The 4,339-nt window shown below is 51.1% G+C and overlaps 1 protein-coding gene across 1 annotated transcript in view; it reads left to right on the top strand.

Moving 5' to 3' along the window:
* The first annotated feature begins 4,059 nt into the window (after positions 1–4,059).
* Positions 4,060–4,339, top strand: part of Sirt1 (sirtuin 1) — a 20,539-nt gene continuing 20,259 nt past the window's right edge. Inside the window, exon 1 of the mRNA XM_005360130.3 lies at positions 4,060–4,332. Within this exon, the coding sequence (XP_005360187.2) occupies positions 4,233–4,332 (100 nt within the window). The 5' untranslated portion in view covers positions 4,060–4,232. The remainder of the gene's footprint in view (positions 4,333–4,339) is intronic.

The raw sequence follows: 4,339 nt of genomic DNA, 5'->3' as shown, positions 1-4,339 counted from the left end.
CTCAAATTCCCTTTCTGCCTCTACCTCCTGAGTGCTAAGGTTGAAAGTGTGTGCCACTGCAACCCTTGGGCCTGAAGATTTTTATTTCTTAAATATGTTTATGTATGTATGTGTACACGAGGGTAGTCCCTGTGAGGTCAGTATTACCTGGAGCTGGGGTTACACATGTTTTTGAGCCTCCTAAAGTGGGTGCTGGGAACCAAACTCAGATCCTCCCGAAGAGCAGTTCATGTGCCTAACCACGGAGCTATTCCTCCAGCTCCCAGGCTTAATTTTTAATTTTGAAGATTTATTTTTATTTGCATGGGTTGTTATAATTTAAAAAACGGCAGTAAGGGGAACAAAATGGGGCCTCAGGTTCTTGCCGATGGCAGTCAAATACCTCCTTGACCCTCGAACAAGTCTTAGGTCAGGGACTATGTACTAGAACAATACCTGACTACTACTTACCCCTCTGCAATCACACTATGCCCCTCATAAACCAATCAGGATATTTGGTCCCAGCAAACGATACCTGGTGGGCATGTTCCTCTGGCCTAACACCCTGCGCCCATGTGACTGTGCTGAACCGAACGAAGGGGTTTTGTGTCCTTGTACATCTAATTCCCAGAGTAACCTACCATGCCGCTGAGGAACTGTTAAGCCTTAGTGAGGCTACCCAGCACGCTCTTAGACATAAGAGAGAGCCGGTCACAGTCCTTACCCTTGGCATCCTGATGGGAACCAGCTTAGCAGGATTGGGGACAGGGGCAGCCTCCTGTCACCCAACAGCATTATTATGCGGATCTCCGCATGTCAATAGATATGAGGACATTCAGAGAATAGAACCTCCATCTCCCACCTGCAAGAGTCTCTGTCTTCACTGGCAGCAGTGGTGCTACAGAACAGAAGGGGCCTAGATTTACTATTCCTAAAAGAAAAGGGCTATGTGCAGCTCTGGGAGAAGAATGCTGCTTCTATACAGACCACTCAGGAATTGCAAAAGATTCCATAGCAAAGGTCCATGAAGGCCTAGCAAAAAGGAAAAGAGAACACGAAGCCAACTAGAGTTTGTTTGAAGCCTGGTATTCCAAATCCTCTTGGTTCACCACCCTAGTTTCGTCCCTAATAGGGCCTCTGTTACTCTTCCTCCTAATACTTACCTTTGGGCCCTACATTAGTAATAGAATACTCCAATATATGAAACAAAGGTTGGGAAGTATACAACTTATGGTGCAGCAGGGGTATACTCCACTCAGGCCTTATACAGCTGAAATTATGATAGTATCAGTAGGGCCGATGAAATACACGAGCCATAGCAAACAGGCTCATGATTGAGCCCCCTATAGGACCAAGAGAAGAGGGGAATGCAAGACCCTTATCCCTTATCCCTTCTCAAAGGAACAAGCAGGAATTTCCCAGCAGAGTGTTTTAAAAATCAAAAATCCCAGACTAGCTTCCTGTTCCCAGAAAAGATAGTGCCCGCCCCCCAGTCACCAGGTGGAGACTGATAAAGGCTTCCTGACTCAGGGACAGGGTGACCTTGCTCTGAAGACAAAAAACAAAAAAATAAAAAAATTAAAAAAATAAAAAAAACCAAGCTGATGAAACAGGATGGAAGAGTAAAGACCTTGCACCCGTGCCAACCCCCCCACCTCAGCCCTGAAGGGCTTGTAGTTTTTACCTTTAAAAAGCTAACCCCACAGAGGGACTCTAACTCCTCCCTACCTTGTTACTGAGGGCAAGTGCTGGGGATGAGTTCAGTGCTAGCTAGCTTACAATAACAATAAACCTTGCTTGTTGCAGTCTGGGGGAAAAAAAGACAGTAAGAAGTCATGCCATACAACATGGCTCACATAGGAGGTTCATTGGAAGAGGAGAGAGAAGGGGCAGAAAAGGGGATATAGAAGGGGGCAGTGAGGGGCGTGGGGAAGGTGGGCAGAGACATGGCCCTGGGCACTAAAGTGGCAAAAGAGAGAAGGGAGGTGGGTAAGGCCCACCTTTTAAAAGGTGATGTAGCAAATAATGCGCACAGGGGGTGCTTGCTTTATTTTGTTAGTATTTTGGTTTCTCTGTAGCTTTGGATCCTGTCCTAGAACTTGCTCTGTAGACCAGCTGGCCTCTGCCTCCCGAGAACTGGGATTAAAGGCGTGTGCCACCACTGCCTCTGCCTCCCGAGAACTGGGATTAAAGGCGTGTGCCACCACTGCCTCTGCCTCCTGAGAACTGGGATTAAAGGCTTGAGCCACCATCACCTGGAATTTAAATAAATCTTTAAGTAATGTTTCTAAATCCTTATTTCCTCCCCAACGCGAAGCTCCTTCACTTCCAGTTACCCTGAAGTTCTGGGCCCCTCTATCCATTTGGGTCATTAGAACTCAATTACACACGGCTCAATTACAGCGAGACTGGTATGTAATCCCCTAATCCGATAACTCGGGAGTTAGTGGCAAGAGGATCAGTAATTTAAGGCATTTCACTATGTAGTGAATTTGAGCCCACACTGTTTCAAAAACAAAACAATCTCCAGGTGTGGTGGCACACATCTTTAATATCAGTACGGGGGCTGCAGGGGCGGGGGGAGCAGGAGAATCTAGGCTAGCCTGGCCTACATATGGAGTTCAGGCTAGCCAGGGCTATTCAGAGGCAGAGGCAGGTGGATCTCTGTGAGTTCGAGATCCTGCAGCCTGATCTACAAGAGGGAGTTCCAGGACAGCCAGGGCTACACAGAGAAACCCCGTCTCGAAAAGCAAACATACATAGTGTCTTTTTATGTGTCTGGGTGTTTTGGCTGCATGCATGTCTGTGTTTGCCAAAAGAGGGTGTCAGATCTGCAGGTGTGAGTCCCCCTGTGGATGGTGGGTGGCAAACCCAGGGCCTTTGCAAGGGCAACAAGTGCTCTTAGTCACTGAGAGCCACTTCTCCGATTCTAGAACTAAGATTTTTTTTTATTTTTTATTTTTTTAGAACTAAGATTTTTACATTTCGTTCCAGCCATTTATTTTACACCTGGCCAGCTGATTTCTCACCAGAGCACTGCAAAAAACACGGCCTGTCACTTTTAAATTTCATTTTCGAGACAAGTTTTGGGTATTTCAGGCCTTTTCTGAACTTCCTATGTAGTTGGAAGATGGCCTCCGGGCCTCTCTCCCTAGAGCCTCATGCATGTCTGGTAGCGTGACTTGACTTTACACCTGAGCTGAATCCTCAGTCCTGGTCTTGCCACTTTAGAAATGATTAAAGATTAGATTTAGATGGTTTGCGATGGTGGTGCACACCTTTAATCCCAGCACTCGAGAGGCAGAAGCAGGTGGATCTCTAAATTGGAGACCAGCCTGCTCTACCGATCAAGTTCCAGGACAGCCAGGGCTGCACAGAGAAAACTCTGTCTCGAAAAACAAAACATAAAACCCAAAACAAAAAAATCCAAATAATAATAAATTTAAAAAGTGTTCAGAAAAGACTCAACTGCTGAAGTCACAGGAGCCGGGGCCCCAAATTTGACTCCTTCACAGAAGTGCGTAAGAGCCAAACGCTCTCCCTCAGGTCCACGCTCTTGCCGCCCCACCTGAGCCAAGGGATTAAATTTTACAAATGACAAAAGCGAGGTCCAGAGACCGGAGCTGGGGGCCTTAGAGCAGAGGGGCCCAGGTCCCCCGGGCTCTGGGATTAACATTCCATTGCACTAGAGAAGGGAAGGTGGGAGCCGGCGCAAGCTCCGGAGGGGACTACAGCGGTAAACTGAGGAAGAGCTGTCACAAAGCGCCAGGCAGGTGGGGGAACTCTTCTCAGGGAGGCCGGCCTCGACCAGTTCGGGCTGCTCGCTGCTCCAGGGCTTTTAAAAACCCCCGAGGGAGAAGCCGACCGAGGCGAAGCCGGGCAAGGTGCACGCGGGAGGCCCAGGTGGGAACTCGCGGCGCCGCCGCCGCCGCCAACTTGAGCCGCAGCCGAACAAGCCGAGCCAAGCCGAGCCGAGCGAGCGGGAGGGAGGCGAGCAGAGGCCGCCGAGGGGAGCCGGGCCCTTGGGTGGGGCCGGGGAGGGCCGAGGCCGCGGGCGGCGCCCGGACACGTGACCCGGCGTGTTGTGGTCCGGCCCGCGTGGGTGGCGGGAGCTGCGCGGGGGCGGGGGCGGCGAGGGGCCGGGTCACGTGACGGGGTTTAAATCTCCCGCAGCCGAGCCGCGGGGGCGCCAGTGCCGCGCGTCGAGCGGAGCAGAGGAGGCGAGGGCGGAGGGCCAGAGAGGCAGTTGGAAGATGGCGGACGAGGCGGCGCTCGCCCTTCAGGCCGGCGGCTCCCCTTCCGCGGCGGCCGCCATGGAGGCCGCGTCGCAGCCCGCCGCCGAGGAGCCGCTTCGCAAGAG

Source organism: Microtus ochrogaster, linkage group LG2 (genome assembly GCF_000317375.1).
Source record: "Microtus ochrogaster isolate Prairie Vole_2 linkage group LG2, MicOch1.0, whole genome shotgun sequence".
Classification (NCBI taxonomy): domain Eukaryota; kingdom Metazoa; phylum Chordata; class Mammalia; order Rodentia; family Cricetidae; genus Microtus; species Microtus ochrogaster.
This window is presented reverse-complemented; position numbering and strand designations above follow the sequence as displayed.